The sequence below is a fragment of the Mesoplodon bidens genome, assembly GCF_964165515.1.
Source record: "Mesoplodon bidens genome assembly, chromosome: 2".
In the NCBI taxonomy this organism is placed as follows: domain Eukaryota; kingdom Metazoa; phylum Chordata; class Mammalia; order Artiodactyla; family Ziphiidae; genus Mesoplodon; species Mesoplodon bidens.
Genome location: NC_138177.1, coordinates 142,556,739 through 142,577,400, shown reverse-complemented (window position 1 = coordinate 142,577,400; position 20,662 = coordinate 142,556,739). Strand labels below are relative to the sequence as shown.

Here is a 20,662-nt window from a genome sequence, read left to right as displayed (position 1 = left end):
TTTCTTTTCCTTATAATTTGTGTATTAACGAATCCAGCCCTTTGATTTGTAGTCTCCCTCCACCTGGGTTTTCTTGACTGTATGCTTGTAGTGCATATTTCACTGACTTTGTATTTTCTGCAAATTGGTAGTTGGATTTAGTGACTTAATCAAACTCACGTTTGATCCCTTTGGCAGGACCCTCAGGTGTTGTGCTCTTTCATTAAGGAAGTACATAATGTCTGGTTGTTTTTCTTTCTGTGATTTTTAGCAGTTGTTGACACTTAACACCTAGTTATTCATTGGGGATCATGGTGATATTCTAGAAGTTTCTTTTTTTTATTTTAAGAGTTTTGTTTAGTTTTGGCTGCATTGGGTGTTCATTGCTGTACATGGGGTTCTTTAGTTGTGGCGAGCGGGGGCTACTCTTCGTTGCAGTGCACAGGCTTCTCATTGCAGTGGCTTCTCTTATTGCAGAGCACGGGCTGTAGGCATGCAGGCTTCAGTAGTTGTGGCATGCAGGCTCAGTAGTTGTGGCTCACGGGGTCTAGAGCTCAGGCTCAGTAGTTGTGGCGCATGGGCTTAGTTGTTCCGCCTCATTTGGGATCTTCCCAGACCAGGGCTCGAACCCATATCCCCTGCGTTGGCAGGCGGATTCTTAACCACTGCGCCACCAGGGAAGCCCTCTTTTTTTTACTACTCATTAGTTGGATTACTTTTCTAAGAAGCCACTTCCTGTTAATATACATTTCATTACCCAATGGTATATGAACCACAGCTTAAGGATATTGACCTGTATAAATGGGAAATTCCTAGGTAAACTTACTTTTGAACAGCACCTCTTGATGCTGAGTGGGAGCTTGATAAATCTGGGAAAATTAATTAATACATTTATTTGATAAGTATTTATTGAGTGCTTATTATGAGCCACACACAATGCTCCCTGTTAAGGTACAGTGGTTAATAGGTCAGTCTACTAGGGGGGTTATGATAATGGCTATGAAGGAGGTGTTTCAAGGGAGACCTGATTTAGATTGGTGGGTCAGAGAGGCCTTTCTAGAGAAGTGTCATTTAACTTGAAATGGGAAGGATGAATAGAAATTAGGTAGAGAAAGAGAGGAAGATTTCACTCAGAGAGGATATTATATTTAGTAGCCTTTTCCTGGGAAAGAGCTTGGCTTATTGAAAGATCAGAAAGAAAGGCCACTATAGGGTGCGGGGGAGGGATAGATTGGGAGTTCGGGATTGACATGTACACACTGCTATAAAAAAAAAAAAAAAGAAAGGCCACTGTAGTTATAACATTGTGAGTTAGGGGGAGAGGGTTACCTTAAGAGGCAGTAGGAGCCTAATCATGGGTAGTAAGACCTTGTAAATAGTGTTACATATCTTGAGATTTATTTTAGGTACAGTATAGAAAATTTTACCCATAGACTTATAGTAGGGTCTTAGCCTATCTAATATACATCTCTTTAGCATATGTATACCTCCAAAGGATGACTTTTCTGGATGGATTGGAAAGTGATCATTCCCATTTGTTTCAGGCTTTGCAAAGCTACCCTGGATGCTATCCACACAAATGATGTTTGGATAGAGACAGAGGGTTGAAAAGAATCCTAAAAACTCATCTTCTGTTTATGTTCAAAGGTGTCTGGAGAAGCCAATGAAACTCAGATTGCAGAAGCACTGAAGCGGTACAGTGAACGGGCATTCTTTGTCCGGGAAGCTCTATTTCACCTTTTTAGCCTGACTCATGTGATGGAAAAAACAAAACCAGAAATTTTAAAGGTAAGAATAAGAAACTGCATATGAGAAATTTGAAATTGTCTTCCTAGATAGATGATGGTTTTGTGAAGAAAATCAGTGAAAATTTGCATTTAGTCTGGTTTTTTGTAATGGGATTGATAATGTATAATTTCAGTTATTAGCCATAGATGAGAATGAGAGGAGATAGTTGCATAGTGTTACTGAAGTTTTATAGTAGTCTCATTTAAGCAATATAAATGCCTTCAAGTTCATATTTAACTATCTAAAACCAGTAATCACTGTGATATGTTTTCACCAGCTGTAGTAGAAAATGGAATATATGACTGGAATCAGGACACTGCTTTGTATATTACCCCTGTATTGCTTTCATATAGGCTTTTTTAAGAGATACAATATTGGAATTTTATAAGGCACTTTTCCATGCAATTTATGAACCTCCTGTGCTTTTGTAACTAATCTGCGTTATTCCTCAATTAAGATATTTTAACCAAGATAGCTTTTGAAAGGCAAAAAAGGAGGATTCTTAATTTTGTTGATTACTTAGGACATTGTTTGTCAGAATGTGGTCCTCTATCCATCAGAAGTCTGGGATACTGCTTATTTTAAGAAGCATATTCATGAGAGGCTTCCCTGGCGGTCCAGTGGCTGAGACTTTGCCTTCCAATGCAGTGGGTGCGGGTTCAATCCCTGGTTGGGGAGCTGAGATCCCACAGATTTTTTGTGGCCAAAAAATCAAAACATAAAACAGCAGCAGTATTGTAACAAATTCAGTAAAGACTTTGACAATGGTCCACATCAAAAAAAAAAAAAAATCTGTAAAAGGGGCTTCCCTGGTGGTGCAGTGGTTAAGAATCCACCTGCCAATGCAGGGGACAAGGGTTTGAGCCCTGGTCTGGGAAGATCCCACATGCCACAGAGCAACTAAGCCCGTGTGCCACAACTACTGAGCCTGCGCTCTAGAGCCCGCGAGCCACAACTACTGAAGTCTGCACGCCTAGAGCCTGTGCTCTGCAACAAGAGAAGCCCCTGCTCACTGCATCTAGAGAATGCCAGCACGCAGCAACAAAGACCCAACGCAGCCAAAAAACACATTAATTAATTAATTAATCAATTAATTAAATCTTTTTTAAAAATCTTAAAAAAATAAAATAAAAATTAAAAGCATATTTGTGAACCTCATGCCAAGAAATTTAGTTTCAATAGGGCTGGGTACAGGAATTATAAGGAAAATTAGAGTACCTCAGGAATTCGTGAGGTACAGGAATCTGCATTTTAATAATCCCCCAAGATAATCCTTATGCACATTCAGTTTAGAAACCAATGAGTATAGGACTATATTATATTTGATACCTCATTTAGTGGGCACGACAATCCCAAGAGATAAGTTTTATCTCCTGTTTTACAGATTATGTACCTGAGGGTCTGTGAGGTTAAGTAACAGAAAGTTAGTGTCAGAGCCAGAAATGCCTTAACCTCCCAGTTTCTTAGATTTTGAGAATGGGGTGTTTGGAAAGGAACCAGTAACATTTAAGTCCTAAGGTGTTACCCCCAACATCTGTCACCTCCTATGTACATACCAGAGGATGTTGGCACTTGGTATATGCATTATCATTGTTTGGTTTTGGTTACTGTGAACCTGAGTAACAAAGGACCAGACCTCTAGTCCTGATCTGAAATATTTACTCATTCATTCATTCATTCATTCATTCAGAGAGAAATGTGATTCTTGCAGAAGAGAGCAAAGAAAAAAGGTGGTAGTTGGCTGAAGAAGTGTGTGGGTTTTTTTTTTTTCTTTTTTTGGATGGGAGAAAAAAATAGCTTGTTTGTATGATGATATTAATGATCCAGTACAGAATAAAAAACTGATACAGGAGTGAAAGGGGAGAACAGCTGAAGCAGTGTCCTTGAGTAGACAAGAAGGGAAGAATCTAGCATATAAGTGGAGGGATTACCTTTAGAGAGGAGCCCCCAAAGGTCATTTATGGTAACAGGCAGGAAGACAGCATATGCGCATGTGTATGCTGGTAAGGAGGTACATGTGGAAGTGAGAATCTGAAGTTCTTTATGATTGCTTCAGTTTTCTCAAGGTAACTGGAAGCAAGGTCTTCAGCCAGTAGTGAGGAATGGGGAGGATTTGTTGGGGATTTGAGGAGAGAGGAAAAGGAGAGAAGTAGTTATGTCAGCCAGAGGGAAGTGAATGGATTTTATGGTACTCTAACTTTAGCAGTGTTCTTAAGGAACTGACTGTTGGGGTTTGAAAGTGAAGTTTGCTACTGGTTTACTCTCTTCAAGTCAGTAAGAATTTGTTTAGTGCTTAGCATATAATAGGCCCTGAACTAGGTCTTGGAAATACAAAGATGTTTTCCCTGAATAGAAAAGATTCTTTAGCATTATAGAAAAATCTCTGGACATGAACAACTTGATACCTACCTTGACCAGGTGAACAGGAACTGAATATTGGTGAGTAACTGCTATGTCCTAGGCTCTGCACGTGAGGATAAAAAAGATATGTAAGACATCTTAGAAATTATTATAGATCAACAAAGTAATGTTGCTATATGAAGAGAGCTTATATTTATAAGTTGGATCAAAAGAACTAATTTTTTTTTCCAGCTTGTGGTTACTGGGATGAGAAACCACCCTATGAATTTGCCAGTGCAACTTGCTGCAAGCGCCTGTGTGTTTAACTTAACGAAGCAGGATCTTGCTGCAGGAATGCCTGTGCGACTCCTGGCTGATGTGACCCATTTGCTGCTCAAAGCCATGGAACATTTTCCCAATCACCAGCAGGTAAGCATATGGGAACTCCCATTCAAATACTCCTTTTAGTGTCTCTTACCCATCTCCCACCTCCATACAGTTCATTTTAGTAGACCAAGCCTGGAAATTCAAATGCCTTTGGAGGCTGTGAAGTAATAACTTTATGGTGTGACTGAGTGCAGGACAATAGAGAAGTAGAAAACTAGAGAATGCTTTCCTTGCCTAAAAGTATTTCAGTCCAAATGTTGAGGGAAATAAAGCAAGCCATACAAAACATCTTGCACCTAGACCTTGAGTTAGTGATAATTTCAGCAAACAGGCATAGGCTTAGAGCTTTTGTTCTGAACCAGGTACTGGTTCAGTACTCAAGCACTCAATACTTAAGTACTGGGATAGAGAAATGAGTAAGACATGGATTTTCTATTTCTAGCAGTATAGGTAGACTACAAAACCTGTCCTGTCCTCAGGATGAAAACTAAAAATGCTGCTTGAATTACATTTTTAACTCTTAAAATTTAACAGTGAGTTGGCAAGTTAGTACAAAATACTCAGAGGTGCAAAACCAAGTAAAAATGGCAACCCAGATAGGTGAGTGGGTCATTAAAGCCAGCTTCCCTCATTGAGAGCAATTGCCAAACTAGATGAACTTTAGGCTTTGGTGTTCATGGACTCTGGAAGCCAGGTGAACAGAAGACAAAATAGGACCCACCCAAAGGCCACCAGAAGGGAGGGAGATTGGCTGGAGTTATCCTATTTATTACCCTATTTCTCACGTAATAGAAAAGATTTTTTTAAATGTGCAAGTAAACTTATATGGGCCCAGTGGAAGTCAGTCTTTGAACAGTAGGTGGGCAGAATAAAGGTTTTAAGAAATAAGTGGTGTTTTATCAATCTTTCTTTTTTTTTATAGAGTCTACCCCTGTTTAAAAAATAAAATAATATTTTATTCAGGATTTTTTTTCTCCCTTTGGTTCTTTAGTTACAGAAGAATTGCCTCCTTTCACTTTGCAGTGACCGAATTCTTCAAGATGTCCCATTTAACAGGCAAGTGATAGCACTAGAACTTAAAATGGGGCAAAATGGAATTCTAGAAATATGTCTTGGGTCATTTCTTACCATTCAGGGTATTCCTGGTGTACAATTAGTCAAGTGGGTGGGATTGTGCGTTGCCTTATAGAATGCTAAATCTACTTTCTCTAATTTAGTGCTTTGACGTTCATGATAACAGATTGGCCCCTGTTTTCATAGCCCTTTGCATAAGAATTTATATTGATTATAGTTTTTAGAATATCTGCACAATATTGTGGGCTGAAGAAATTGAGGCATATAGAAATTCAGTGTCTTACCCGTGGTTTTGTGACTAGTAACTGCTAAGCTAGAAAGACTCAAGTCTTCTAGGTCCAGTGTTCTTCTCTCTGTATCATACCTCATTATTATTGTTATTTGATACTTAATTATAGAAGAAACTTTTTAAGCAGAGGTTAAGGGAGACCATATAGCTGGATTCCAGTAAGTATAAAGGGTTTCCTTGTTTTCTAAGATGTGATTTGGGAGCTAAACAGGTTTTTTTTTTTTCATTTTACTACTTTTTTTTTTTTTTTTTTTGTGGTACGCGGGCCTTTCACTGTTGTGACCTTTCCCGTTGCGGAGCACAGGCTCCGGACGCACAGGCTCAGCGGCCATGGCTCACGGGCCCAGCCGCTCCGCGGCATGTGGGATCCTCCCGGACTGGGGCACAAACCCGTATCCCCTGCATCGGCAGGCGGACTCTCAACCACTGCGCCACCAGGGAAGCCCTCATTTTACTACTTTAAAGTATAATTTTTTAATGATGGTATTTGGAAGAAGAAATTTATACTTTATGATTTAATGAGAAAAATGTCTTTCTCAAGCAGTAATTTTACTGTGAATTACTTTTATTTGGGTAACAGTACACTGTTATCTGGCATGGCTGAGTCAATGAAGTATTCCATTTACTATTTGAAATAAATAATTTGGATAAAAATATAGCTACATATATCTCATGTAGATTGCTAATTTTATTTTATAAATATATTGAGCATCTGTATTGATCATATGAAGTCATAGGTAGAAAAGACATAATCTCCTAAAGAAAATTATAAACTACCCCAGGGTTGGCAAACTTTTTCTTAAAAGGCCAGATAATAAATGTTCTAGGTTTGTGAGCCATTGGGTCTCTGTTGGACCTACTTAACTCTGCCGTTGTACCTCCAAAGCAGCCATAGACACTTTATAAACAAATGGGGATAACTATGTTCCAATAAAACTTTAGAAAACAGGCAGTTGGGCACACAGCTATTAAGATCATTCAAGGTAGGCTATCATTTGCCCTTGATGTAGCCCGTGCACTCTGCTAGAATTGAGCTTCTTTGTGGTAAGAAACGGTGATTGGTTCATCTTGCCCCTAGTACTTAGTACTTAAGTGGATGTTTAATGGATGGATGGATGAATGAATGAATTATGAGTATAATAGAAGACAATCATTCATAGAAGGGGATGACAGAATGTACTGGGCCCCCAAGCAAAGAGGGAAAGATTCCATCTGCTTGGTGATCATTAAAGATTTCATGTTAGTGATGGTATTTAAGATAATAAAGATAACTAATGTATGAAGCACTTACCAGGCACTGTGCTAAGTGTTTTACATATGCTTATTCAGTCCTTACAACAGTCCTGTGAAATTGTTACTCTTGTAATCTTCATTTTACAGATGAGGAAACAGAGGCACAGAGAAGTTTAGTAACTTGCTCAAGGTGATAAGATAGTAAGTAGCAGAATTTAGATTTAAATCCAGACTGACTCCAGAGCTTCTACTTTTTATATCCATGCCATATTGCCTTGAAAATGAAAGCTGGTTGAGTTGATTGTTTTGTGTTTTGGGAACTGCACAGGTAAAGGCACAGAGGAAGACAATACTAGTAAAAAATTAACCTTTATCAAAAGTTTGGTATGTGCCAAGTTCTGTACTAAGTCTTGAGCTTTATGTGTGATATCATATACAACAGTCCTATGGAATAGATCATATTATTTTAAAGACAAGAAAATTGAAGTTCAGAGAGATTAAGGAAGTTGCCCAGGGCCCCAAAGTTAATAAATGGTGAAGGTGATATTTGAATGCAGGCTGATTCCAAAGTGTATCATGTTCTTAATGACCTGACTGCATTGCCTCACATGATAAAATAGTTTATTTTATTATTGTCATTAGCATTAGATAGAGCTAGAATTCCAACCCCAAAATTCAAAGAACTTTGGAATCTGCTCTTAACTACCAGGCTATATTACCACCTAATTATGGGCATGTTTGGGGACGATAAAGTTTCCACATGTCATATCTTCTCTTTTCCTGCTTTCTTTTTTTCTCTATAGCATATGTCAGTACCTAAACAAACCATATATTTTACTTATTTATTTATTATCTGTCTTCCCACTATCTGTAAGCTCTAATGAGAGTTGAGATATTTTGTTTTGTTCACTACCCTCTCTCCAGCACCAAGAACAGTATCTGGCACAAAACAGGAGCTCAATAAATGTTTCGGAGTGAATGAATGAATGTTCCCATTGTGCTAGGTACTGGGAGGAACCCAGAAAGTACTTTAAATTATTGCTGTAATATAGAAATCACTACAGAATAGAAATATGTTGTAATTCTAGAAGATGAATGCCAGATATTTTTGACCATATTTTCCAAACTCTTGTTCCTTTACAAAGTGTTGTCAGAATTAATGACACCATCTCCACAACACTAAGTGCACTTGTTATTCTCTTATCAATTAGGAGGAATTTTCCCCTTCCTTCTCACCTACCTAAATTGTAGCATCAGTTCCCAGCTGGAGCTTTGAAACTATGCCTGGGGCCTCCAGGATTAATTCATGACACTCTTTGTGTGTTTTCAGGTTTGAAGCAGCCAAGCTTGTCATGCAGTGGCTCTGCAACCATGAGGATCAAAACATGCAAAGGATGGCAGTTGCAATCATTTCCATTCTGGCTGCCAAGGTGCCTGAACTCTTGTTGAATAGTTTTCTGTAGGGAACTATTTCCCATGACAGTTACTATTTTTCCCCAAATCTGTGTGCCAGTGGGGTTTTAGTAAGCCAGGTAACTTACTCAAGCTGTATTCGGTATTGTGGAATTCCAGGTTGATCAGAGATTTTAGTCTGACCTTTGGATTCTGTTACAGTGAATGATATTAAACTCACACTGGTGAATTCTTGGACATTTACTTTGTCTTCTGCTTGCTTGCAGCTTTCTACAGAACAAACTGCACAGCTTGGTGCTGAACTCTTCATTGTCAGGGTAAGTCTGTACAGACTCCTAAACAGTTTTCATTTGCATTATTTTCAGGCAGTGTTGTGTATCTTCTGACATTTTATATTTTAAAAGATTATTTTTGTTACTTCTAAGTGACTGAATTAATTTCTCTTCACTGAGGCAGCTTTACTCCTTAACAGAGATGGAAAGAGCCCTGAACTAGGAGTCAGATGACCTGGGATCTAACTTGTAAACTCACTTTGTGAATTTAGATAAATTACCTGGACCATTGCGACCTGAATAAACCTTAAGATCCTATCTAGTTCTAAAATTCTGTGATTTTGTTATTTATGAAGAAAATGTGGAGTCTATTTTAAGCATACGGTCGTGCTAGATGCTTTAGGGAAGAAGATAATGTAAATAGCTGATATATGATTTACTTGCTTCACTTGAGGAATCAATATAGTGAACAGTGAAAAGTTAAAAGCTTTAAAGAGAATAAATTTAAACCATGCCTTAGGGAGGACTGAAGGAAAAAGTCCACTTAGGAGCTGCTTGTTACAATCCTGGTGTGAGATGTTTGAATAATAATAGTAGATGGAAAAGTCAAATGAGAGACTCCCTTTTTCTATAACTTACAAATTATGTATGTAATGAGAAAGTAAGTCACTCATTTGGTAAATATGTATAGGATACTCATCAGGTACCTACCACCTTACTAGGTGTTAGGGATATACACTGAATTATATCTGTAATTCCTGCCCATAAGAAATTCACAGTATAGTAGAGAAAATAGCTATGTAGACCTGGTCGTAATACAGTAATACAGTCTAATAAATATGTAATAATAAGAGTGATATGAGTGAAAAAAGCAGTGTAAAAAGAGGAAAAGGCTGTGATGGTATAAAGGAAGGAGTAGTCAATATATCTGGGCTTATTCCCAGTTCTATCACTTACTAGCTGTGTGATTTAGGACAAGTCACCTAAATTTTCTTAGGGATGATAAAATGCTTTATACAGTTGTTATGAAGATTAAATAAAAAGGAAAAAAAGATTAATTGAAGGAATATGCTAAGTGCCTAGCACAAAATATGATACGTATGTTAGATGAGTAGAAAAGGATGCTGATTTTATTTATTTTTACTCTTTTAGGGATGACATTTTAGTTTTAAAAATGGCTTTTTATTGCTGTACATGTGTTTCAGTAATTTTGGCGGGAGGTGTACTCAAAGAGATTAAGGAAGTAGTACACTCATATGCTGTGGGAGAAAATTGTTTAGTTTAAGTCGGAATTAGCAGGAATTAATAGTAGTAGTAATGATGATGCTAGCTAACTTTGTTTTTTAAGCCCTTAATTATCACCCACAATTTACAGATGAGGAGACAAAGAGTTAAATTGGCAAACAAGGTTACACAGTTAGTCAGATGCAGAGATTATATTTAAGCTCAGGTAGCCCAATTCTAGTGCCACACTCTTAGCCACTATGCTATTAAGTTACATAATTGCAACTAGATGTTTGTGTTTTTAAAAATTTTTTCCTGAATTGTACATAACTTTAAGTGATAGTGTTCATTAATGTTACTTGTATCTGTTGTTGCAGAGCTCCCTTTTACCCTCAAAAGTGTAAACTAAAAATGGAATTATGTATGTCCCATGTAGGTCTTAAAATATTTCTTTTTCAAGCTTAAATTTCTTAGGTTAAAGCTATGGTAGAAGTAATTTACAAATGGAATTTCAAAGCTATTATCTTATTTAAATCCAATTTAGACTTTAATTCTCTTACTATTGTATGTAGTTTGCCCTTTCTTTTTTTCTTAAGGAAAACTTGGAGTTAGAGAGAATTAGGTCTTCCAGTTCTTACTTTCTCTTACTAAGTTGACTCTGATCAAATTACTTAATATTTCTCGGACTCAATTTCCTCTCCTGAAAAATGGGGATGACAATATTACAATATAGGATATGATTTGCTGATGTGTAGTAAATATTAGATTCATTCCCTCTTCACCCCTCCACCTTTTTTATGCCAGGATCTGAAATGAGTATATGTTGTGACCCGTTGGGTAAGATAGTTGGTCCTAAGCTTTAATCATCTTGCGTTTCATTTTATTTACAGGTGATTAGATTATAGGTATGATAAGAATATTTTAAAAGTATTTATGAAAATCCTCTGTTTTTTTCTTGTTGAAGGAAAAGTCTGATCCAAGAGGCTGTTTGTTGTCCTTGTAAGAACCTTCATAGGAAATGTTTGAAGCCATGAAACTAATCCTCATGGACTTGTTAGTCAGTGTTATTACCAGTAATTATAATAACAATTCAGTAATTAGAAATTAATTCTATTTTCCTCCTTTCAGCAACTTCTTCAAATAGTGAAGCAGAAAACCAATCAAAATTCAGTGGACACTACTTTGAAGTTTACTTTGAGTGCACTTTGGAACCTCACAGATGAATCTCCAACCACTTGCAGACACTTTATTGAAAATCAAGGGTTGGAACTCTTCATGAGGGTTCTAGAGGTTAGAATGGGAATTTAGCCTACAGTTTTTGACGTTCATTTATTGATTGATTTGAGCATTTATTTATTATATTTGGTTCTTTAGTTATAGGTTTCTCGTTCTTTTTTACAGTCATTCCCAACTGAGTCATCCATTCAACAGAAAGTCCTAGGACTTTTGGTAAGATATAAGCATTTCCTGCTAATTTCAAGCTGTAATTATTTTCCATCTGAGGTAATACATAGAAAGATGCTACTCTATTTGTAAACACTTAGTGACATTAGAAAATATATATAATATAATTAAGTGAAAAAAGCAGGCTACAAAATTATATATACATATTAAGATTTTCACCACACTAAAAGGAAAAATATAAATTACATACTTTTCTTTATATATTTTGGTATAGTACAAAGCTTCAGTGTGAGCATATTTTACTTGTATAATCAGAAAAAAAAGATCTCATGAAAAATGTCACTAACCTACAAGTGTCCTTAGATTCTATGTTTGGTAATTGATAATTACCACTTAAACAACTGTTTAACAAATCAGATATTCCATAAGTATACTGGATATATGTTAAAGTGAGCCCTCTAGGATTTTGAGACAAAGGTGAGGATCAGATTATTTTATCACCTTTAATCACTGCAACAGGAAAAGTACCCAATATGGTAAAGCCCATTTCAAAGCAGACCTCTGCTCTTGAGGAATTAGATCACAGGAGGCATAGATTAGTGTTTGTTTTCTAGATGCAGGAGTATGAAAGATGGATTTTTGGGAAAGCTGAGGGCTGACATTTTAGGAAGACTATCTATTTACTGTAGTTTTAGTTATATAAAGCAGAAAATGTAAAACTACCTAAATGCCCAGTAATAGAGTATTAAGTAAATTATAGTATTTGATTGTTTTATTCTGGGTTTGTAGATTATTAGATACAGAATTTGACTCAAGTCATTATAAAAGGAAAAAGGGAATTGATTTTAAATATTCAGAGAGATCTTATAGGACTTTAAAAATGCTTTTTAAAAAAATTTCATAAAGAATACATGCTGGGGATTTCCCTGGTGGCGCACTGGTTAAAAATCCACCTGCCAATGCAGGGGACACGGGTTCGAACCCTGGTCCGGGAAGATCCCACATGCCGCAGAGCAACTAAGCCCGTGTGCCACAACTACTGAGCCTGCGCTCTAGAGTCCGCATGCCACAACTACTGAAGCCCACATGCCTAGAGCCCACGCTCTGCAACAAGGGAAGCCACCGCAATGAGAAGCCAGTGCACCTCAACGAAGAGTAGCCCCTCCTTACCGCAACTAGAGAAAGCCTGTGCGCAGCAGCAATGGGTCTCAACACAGCCAAAAACAAATAAATAAATAAATTTTTTTTTTAAAAAAAGGAATACATGCTTATTGTAGCTAGTGAAACAGTGCAAAATGTATTTAAAAAGGTTAAGATTTTGTCCCCAACATTTCTTTATTTTCATCTCTGTGAGGTAATTAATATTAATACAACTTGGTGTGCTTCCTTCCATATCTTTCTCTATTACTTTGTGATTGAATTTTTTTCAATAATTTATTTTGAGATATAGATTCTAATTTAATTTTTCATGATCAGAGAACATACTTTAAGTCCTTTTGAATTTATTGAGACTTGTGTGTGGCCCAGGATATGGTCTATCCTGTTAAGTATTCCCTGTGCACTTGGTAAGAATGTATATTCTGCTATTGTTAGAGTATTCTATAAATGTCAGTTGGGTCTAGTAGGTTGATATTATTCAAGTCTACCACAGGCTTACTGATTTTCTGCCTACTTGTTCTAGCAATTATATTCTATCAGCTTCTGCTTCCTATATTTTGAAGTTCTGTTATTAGGTTCATAAACAGAACTGCTATGCCCTCTTAATTAATTGACCCCTTTATCATTATGAAATGACCTGGTATATTCTTTACTTTGATGGCTCTTTTTCTTCCTTCAAATAGTTTTCTCACAGTCATGCTCTGATCAGTACTCTGCTGAGTAGAGTGCTACTCCCTGCAGCTCTCTGGATTCTCTCCATGTACACTGTCTTCTCTCTAGTACTCAGTCCTATGAATTGCCTTGGTCTCCCTGGACTCTCAGCTCCATCTCTTCAACTCCTTGAGCCCACTGGGCTCTGCTTTTAGTTCTGTATCCCTGTGCCACAGCCTGGAAGCTCTCTCAAGGCAGCATCTCACCTTGTTTGTTTTCCATCTCTGAAGGTCACTGTTCTTTATTACCTAATGTCTAGTATCTTGAAAACTGTTGTTTCATATTGTGTTTTTTCAGGTGTTTTAGAATGAAGAGTAAATCTGGCCCCTTTTAGTCCATCTTGACCAGAAGCAAGAGTCCTCATCAATCTTTCATTAAATAGATTTAAGAATGAGAAATTTGGCTTTTATACTTAGCCATGTATTTCTCATACTACTCTTTTTTTTTTTTAACATTTCTTTTAGTGTAGGTAAGCTGGCAATGAATTTTCATTTAGGTTTTGTTTATGTGAAAAAGTCTATGATTTAATTTTCAAAAGATAAATTTTTGCTCACTATTGAAGTCCAAGTGGATATTTTTCTGTTGGGTTTTGAGGTTTATAATTTTCATAAATTTGAAAAAATTTTGGCCATTATTTCTTCAAATATATTTTTCTGTACCCTCTCTTATCTCCTCTCTTTCTGAGACTCCAATTACAAGTATGTTAGATTGCTTAAAATTGTCTCAAAAGTCACAGAAGTACTCTGCTGGCTTTTTTGGCAGGTTTTTTTCCTTTTTTCTTTCTGTGTTTTGACCTTGCTGTTTTCTGTTTAGTTCACTGATTATTTTTTTCCTGCAGCATATCATCTGCTGTTAATCTCATCCAGTATATTTTTCATTTCAGGTACATGTATATATTATTTCTAGAAGTTACATTTAGATCTTTTTTATATCTTCATTTTTTTCTCCTCAGGCTTCTTATATTTTTCTTTCATTTGTATCATATTTATAACATTTATAATAGCTGTGTTTTTATTTTATTTTATTTTATTTTTTTATTTTTTATTTTTTTTTGCATTGTGCGGGCCTCTCACTGTTGTGGCCTCTCCCGTTGCGGAGCACAGGCTCCGGACGCGCAGGCTCAGCGGCCATGGCTCACGGGCCCAGCCGCTCCACGGCATGTGGGATCTTCCCGGACTGGGGCACGAACCCGTGTCCCCTGCATTGGCAGGCGGACTCTCAACCACTGCGCCACCAGGGAAGCCCAGTAGCTGTGTTTTTAAATTAATTAATTAATTTTATTTTTTTGGCTGTGTTGGGTCTTCGTTGCTGCACATGGACTTTCTCTAGTCGTGGTGAGTGGGGCTACTCTTTGTTGCAGTGCTCGGGCTTCTCATTGCTGTGGCTTCTCTTGTTGCGGAGCATAGGCTCTAGGCACGTGGGCTTCAGTAGTTGTGGCATGCAGTCTCAGTAGTTGTGGCTTGCGGGCTCTAGAGCACAGGCTCAGTAGTTGTGGCACACGGGTTTAGTTTCTCCATGGCATGTGGGATCTTCCCGGACCAGGGCTCAAACCCATGTCCCCTGCATTGGCAGGCAGATTCTTAACCAGTGTGCCACCAGGCAAGTCCCGATAATAACTGTTTTAAATCCTTGTCTACTGATTCTATTATCCCTGTCATTTCTGGGTCTATTTTTATTGATTGACTTTTCTCCTGTTTAAGGATCATGTTTTTCTGACTCTTTGTATGCCTGGTAATTTTTAATTGGTTGCAGTCATTGTGAAATTTAATTTACTTTGTTGATTAGTAGTTTTGTTGTTTTCCTTCAAAAAATCTTGGACTTTGTGCTGGCATTCAGTTAAGCTACTCATGGATCAAGTTGTTCCATTCAAAGCTTATTTATAGGCATACCTCATTTTATGCACTTCACAAATACTGTGTTTTTTACAAATTGAAGGTTCGTGGCAACTATGTGTCGAACAAGTCTGTCCGCACCATTTTTCCAACAGCATTAACTCACCTTGTGTTTCTGTGTCACATTTTGATAATTCTTGCAACATTTCAGAATTTTTCATTATGATTATACTTGTTATGGTGATCTCTGATCAGTGATGTTTGACGTTACTACTGTAACTTGCTGAAGGGCTCAGATAATGGTTAGAATTTTTTAGCAATAAATATTTTTAATTAAGGTATTTGCATTTTTTTAAAGACATTATGCTTTTGCACACTTAATAGACTACAATATAGTATAAACATAACTTTTTATGCACTGGAAACCAGGAAATTTGTGTGGCTCACTTGATTGCGATATTTGCTTTATTGTGGTTGTCTGAAATCAAAGCCACAATATCTCCAAGGTATGCCTATATTTGCTTTGTTAAAGTGGCTTCAGATCAGCCTTTACCCTACTACTTTATCCTAGTTACCCCACTACTATCAAATGTTTTGTTTATTATGAGATCTCTTCACTCTGGCTGGTGAGAATGTGAATTATTCCTAACCCTGCGTGACTTTGGGATTTGTTCACGTACTGCTTTCTGGTGGTTCTTTCCCTGGCCTCATGGAGTTTCACTCCGTATCAGTACTCAGCCAAAGATTTCAGGGGATCCCTCTGCAGATGTCTTTCTTTCTCTTTCTTTGGAACTTTTTCCTCTACATTGCTCTGTTGTACAAATTTTTGCTGCCTTGGCCACCCTGAAGACTGATCTCTGTCTCCTCAACTCAGCAAAACTGCCAACTCTTTAGGTTCCCCTTATATGCATAGCAATCTAGAAACTGCCCCATTTGAATATCTTCTCTCAGGGATCACATTCCTGTATAGCTAGTTGTCTGCTGTCAGAAAACAGTTCTCTCATATATTTTGTCTGATTTTCCAGTAACTTGTTTATGGCAAGAAAGAATGGCCATAATTGTTTTGATGCTCTATTCCAAATCTTTCCTTATCTGTTGTTTTTTGTTTTAATGGTGCTGTCTTTTGCATTTTCGTGTGTATGTGTGTGTGTTTAACTTTTTAAAATCAGGTACTATTTTATATTACATGAGGTTCTTGGGAGAGTCTAATTTTCTACTGTATTTGATGATTTCACTCATTATGGATTGTTTTCATTGTGAATTGTAATTTATCACCATCTGTGGGGCTTTGAGTACAAGGTGTGTCCTTCTCAGAAGGTCTTTATATTTCTTTCTATCAAGCGTCCCCAAGCTTGAAGGAGACAGAGAACTATCTTTTTTTAATTTGTTTATTTTAAAAGACATATCTATCTTTCCTTTTCTTGTCACTATAAAATGATACATGCTGTGTTAAAAAACATAAATAGGGAAGAGTATAAAAAATGAATGTGAGGGCTTCCCTGGTGGTGCAGTGGATAAGAATCTGCCTGCCAATGCAGGGGACACAGGTTCAATCCCTGGTCCGGGAAGATCCCACATGCCGCAGAGCAACTAAGCCCGTGCGTCACAACTACTGAGCCTGTGCCCTAGAGCCTGCGAGCCACAACTACTGAAGCCCGTGTGCCTAGAGCCCATGCTCCGCAACAAGAGAAGCCACCACAATGAGAAGACCAAGCACCACAACGAAGAGTAGCCTCCACTCGCCGCAACTAGAGAAAGCCCACATGCAGCAGTGAAGACCCAATGCAGCCAAAAATAGATAAATTAATTAATTAAAAAAAATGAATGTGAAATGCCTTTTCTTGTTTGAATATGTGAGATTAGAGAGGGACATAGGAGACATTGATTTATCACTAATGCTGATGGAAAGGCACAGGATTATACACATTCATGTAGTGAGTAAAGTTACACTTGTCTCTTCCATCCTCACTCTTCCATGATTGGAAAAGAAAACTTGTTAGTCGTTACAGAGAATACGTTTGGACACGATAGCTTTCATTTTCATTTGTTATAGAATGACTTACGCTAGGGAGTGAATAGTTTTTTACTGACGAAAAGGCCAGGGGTTTTGGTTCCTAAGAAATGGAATCAATGTGTTAGGAAGAGAATTATGATTTCATAGTAGATCAAATGAAGTTTTAAGAATGAGGATTAGGGACTTCCCTGCTGGTCCAGTGGTTAAGAATCTGCCTTCCAGTGCATGGGATACAGGTTCAGTCCCTGGTTGGGGAACTAGGATCCCACATGCCATGGGGCAGCTAAGCCCATGCGCCACAACTACTGAGCTCATGTGCCTCAATGAGAGAGCCCACGTGCTGCAAACTACAGAGCCCATGCACTCTGGAGCCTGCACACCACAGCTACAGAGCCCACGCACTCTGGAGCCCGTGTGCCACAACTAGAGAGCCCGTGCACTGCAACTACTGAGCCCACTCACCAGAACTAGAGAGAGATGCCTAGGCGCCGCAACAAAGAGCCCGTACGCCACAATGAAAAATCCCGCATGCCTCAACGAAGATTCTGCGTGCCGCAACTAAAACCTGACACAGACAAAAATAAATAAATAAATAAATAAAAGAATGAGGATTAATCTTCAGAGTAGTGAGATAAGTTGAATCTTAGATCATTTTGGAGAAGATCAAGCACAATCTAAATTGCCCAGAGCCCAGATTACTTATTTTTTATGTATTTATGTCAATCCACTCTTTTACCGAGGTGTAATGCTTTGAAAGTTCTTGCCTTGTATGTCTATTAAAACCCGGTTCTCTTGGGCTTCCCTGGTGGCGCAGTGGTTGAGAGTCCGCCTGCCGATGCAGGGGACACGGGTTCGTGCCCCGGTCCGGGAAGATCTCACATGCCGCGGAGCGGCTGGGCCTGTGAGCCATGGCCGCTGAGCCTGCACGTCCGGAGCCTGTGCTCCACAACGGGAGAGGCCACAACAGTGAGAGGCCCGCGTACTGAAAAAACAAAACAAAACAAAACAAAAAAACCCGGTTCTCTTGCCCCTGCAGGCCGGTGATAGCCTGTTATGCTCTAGTTTGATTCCCTGTTTACATTTTGTCCCACCAAAAAAGTTACATATTTAAAGTTTGTTTGCCTGTTTTTACTCAGCACTTCTAGATATTTTATAGCAGGAAATTTTTAGGTTATCTAGTTTACTGTTTTACCTGAAACAGAACTTGCTACTGTTTCTTTATTATTTTATTGTTTGGGGAGGAGAGGAATAAAATCACCTGTAATCCCACTGTGCTAACATAGCAACAATATTTGCTTTTGTCCATACATATTTAAATCATTGCAGTGTCATTTAGCCATTTATTATACATATTATTTTAATTTTTATATCTTCTTTTTTTTCCAGAACAATATAGCTGAAGTACAAGAATTGCATTCTGAATTAATGTGGAAGGATTTTATAGACCACATCAGTAGCCTTCTACATAGTGTTGAAGTGGAAGTCAGTTACTTTGCAGCTGGGATTATTGCCCACTTAATATCTAGAGGAGAACAAGCTTGGACATTGAGTCGTAGCCAGAGGAATTCTCTTCTGGATGATCTGGTAGGCTAATTTGGTGTTTTTTGGAAGCATACAAACAACATTCATAATGGTTAAACTGTCAAACCCTCATAATGCAATGCTAAATAAATATTGTAACCCTTTCTTGTATGCTTTGTGTCTTTCAGCATTCAGCAATTTTGAAATGGCCAACTCCAGAATGCGAGATGGTAGCGTACAGGTAACTAGCAAGATAATTAATATTAAGCCAGTAATCTAGTCATTTTGCTTGTGTAGAGATCATTCCTATTAGATGTAGATTTTACCCTTTGGCATCTGTCTTCGTAATGGCTTTAAAATAAAGTATTTTAAATTTATTTTGCTACCTATCATTCATCAGTCCTTCCTTTGTTCTACATTTATTGAAAACAGGTGCCACGGTCTTGTTCTATGCTTTTGAAATTCAAAATGAGTACGATATGGTGCCTCCATACAAGAACTTTACAGCCTAGTGATGGAAACCAAATGTAAATCAGAAATAATTCACTCCTATGCTAGTTACGTACATAGAATGCTCTGAATGTGCATTGGAAAATGGTAAAAAGCTTCCAGAGGTGGACTTCCCTGGTGGCAGAGTGGTGATGCAGGGGACACGGGTTCATGCCCCGATCCGGGAAGATCCCACATGCCGCGGAGCGGCTAGGCCCGTGAGCTATGGCCACTGAGCCTGCACGTCCGGAGCCTGTGCTCCGCAACGGGAGAGGCCACAACAGTGAGAGGCCCACGTACCGCAAAAAAAAAAAAAAAAAAAAAAAAAAGCTTCCAGAGGAAGTAGATTGTGAGCTGAGTTTTGAGAGATAATTAAGTAGAGACAGAAGGTTTTAGGTAGAGTATTAATGTAAGGAGGTCTAAAACGAGAACACATTGAGAGAACTAGAAGTAGCACCTGATTTGTTCAGGGAAACAGTTTATAATAATTTACTAAAGGGCGTACTGGATTCTAACTCTATTTATGACAGTTAGGTGACTTGATAGATAAGTTACTAATATACCAGAAGTATTCTAGATTGCTGCATAAATATTATTATTGCAATTTATTTTGTTGTCTACTTTATAAATGCTGATGCTGCCAACACTTTTGATTCCAACTTATGTTCTGTACATTTTTGGGCAGAAGACTTGTAGAAGTAGAAAGGCTAATTCTAGAGCTCCGACATGGTGTTGTTCTGGTTAGTTATCAACTAACTTCTCCTTATCTAAGTTCCAAACCAAAGGCTGCTATTCTTCAAATGTATATCTTCAAGACCAACAGGTGCTTTTGAGAAAAAGTATGTTGTTCTGATTACCTTCCATCTTCTGTACTAAGACTTTTGTCTGAATATACTCGTTTATCAAATGGCTAAGACAAAGAAAAGATGTTCTGTAGAAACCCACTTATATAGTTTAAAAATAGCAGGATGAAATTTCTGTAGCAGAAAGCTCAGGAATCATTGCTTTAAAAAATGACACTAAGTATAGGAAGTAACTTTTATTCTTTTCTTTTGAACTTTTAGGTCCTTTAATCCATTCTTCCCATTACTTGGCTGTTTCACAACACCAGGAGTCCAGCTATGGGCGGTTTGGGCCATGCAGCATGTCTGCAGCAAGAATCGTACGTACCAAAAAGAGAACTGTGTTTTTCTTTTTCAAGTGAAATTCTCCTTGCACAGGAAAGCCATTTCTAAATTGTGTTTGATTTTTAAGGACACAGACTTTTAAAAATACAGTGTAAAGAGAATCTTAAGTTATGAACTAAATTTATACTTTCAGAATGAGCTAGGCAATATTAGAAATCAATGACAGTGGTGAATGAGACTTACACTGTTCTAAGAAAGAACTTCAGAAATCTTCATAGGAGTTTTTTGAGTCTTAGGCTGTGCATGCCTAGGGTGAGACTTCCTGAGGCCTGAGAAAGTACAAATACCAAGGAGCTGCTAACTGAACAACACATGGAGCTTACACAGGTTAGAAAATATTCGAATTC

At 37.8% G+C, this 20,662-nt stretch overlaps 1 protein-coding gene across 1 annotated transcript in view; it reads left to right on the top strand.

Moving 5' to 3' along the window:
- The window catches only part of ZYG11B (zyg-11 family member B, cell cycle regulator), a gene marked incomplete at its 5' end in the record, with an annotated part of 147,674 nt that overhangs the window by 35,180 nt on the left and 91,832 nt on the right, over positions 1–20,662 (top strand). Inside the window, 10 exons of the mRNA XM_081223093.1 lie at positions 1,627–1,767; positions 4,360–4,536; positions 5,486–5,550; positions 8,421–8,520; positions 8,770–8,820; positions 11,128–11,289; positions 11,401–11,448; positions 18,505–18,702; positions 18,828–18,880; positions 20,193–20,290. Coding sequence (XP_081079219.1) covers positions 1,627–1,767; positions 4,360–4,536; positions 5,486–5,550; positions 8,421–8,520; positions 8,770–8,820; positions 11,128–11,289; positions 11,401–11,448; positions 18,505–18,702; positions 18,828–18,880; positions 20,193–20,290 — 1,093 coding nt within the window. The remainder of the gene's footprint in view (positions 1–1,626; positions 1,768–4,359; positions 4,537–5,485; positions 5,551–8,420; positions 8,521–8,769; positions 8,821–11,127; positions 11,290–11,400; positions 11,449–18,504; positions 18,703–18,827; positions 18,881–20,192; positions 20,291–20,662) is intronic.